Raw genomic sequence first — 639 nt, 5'->3', positions numbered from 1 at the left:
ATGGCCGGTCTTGTCCAGGGGCTGCGGGGAGGAGCATGCGGGCAGGCGTATGGAGTGCCACCGATATGTAAAAGGAGCCTCAGGCAGAAACCAGGCGAGGCTGGCAGCGAGCCCCATGGCCTTTTCTTCCTTCTGCTTCTCTCATAGGACGGAGGAAAAGAAGCCCCTCACCCCTCGGACTCTGCCCCGCAGACCCTACAAGGTTCTGCTGGCTACACTGACAACCCTGTATCAGCAGCTGGATCAGAGTGAGAAGCCTTGGGAGGCGGGGGGCCTGGAAACTGTCATTGACCTTAAACCCTCAGTTTGGGGAGGCCTGTGGAGAGCCAGACCTTACTTGAGGAGGTTAGAGGAGCTAGGATTTCATTTGGTGGAAGTGAGGGAAATATAAGCAGGAGGGAAGAATATATAATATTAGTATTCCTGAATGTATTGAGAAGGACGAGCTGGTCATTGGGGAGGCTTGAAACTTGCCTCGGGGTAACTCTTCAGTCAATATTGGTGCAAAGTCATTTAACAGCTGGCGATGGCCAGGCCGTGGTGGAGATGTGTGTGCAGAGCAGGGTTGGGACTGGCCCTTCAGGGGCTGGCTCTCAGTCTCCGGCCACCCTGGTCCCCAGCATACACTGGGCCCGAGGA

The 639-nt window shown here is 55.7% G+C and overlaps 1 protein-coding gene across 1 annotated transcript in view; it reads left to right on the top strand.

Moving 5' to 3' along the window:
* The window catches only part of DENND4B (DENN/MADD domain containing 4B), a 14,497-nt gene that overhangs the window by 5,431 nt on the left and 8,427 nt on the right, over window positions 1–639 (top strand). Inside the window, exons 11-12 of the mRNA XM_015571676.1 lie at window positions 148–248; window positions 621–638. Coding sequence (XP_015427162.1) covers window positions 148–248; window positions 621–638 — 119 coding nt within the window. The remainder of the gene's footprint in view (window positions 1–147; window positions 249–620; window position 639) is intronic.

Source organism: Myotis davidii, unplaced genomic scaffold (assembly GCF_000327345.1).
Source record: "Myotis davidii unplaced genomic scaffold, ASM32734v1 scaffold208, whole genome shotgun sequence".
Classification (NCBI taxonomy): domain Eukaryota; kingdom Metazoa; phylum Chordata; class Mammalia; order Chiroptera; family Vespertilionidae; genus Myotis; species Myotis davidii.
The sequence above is the reverse complement of the archived record's forward strand: the minus strand, read 5'-3'. Positions and strand labels throughout refer to the sequence as shown.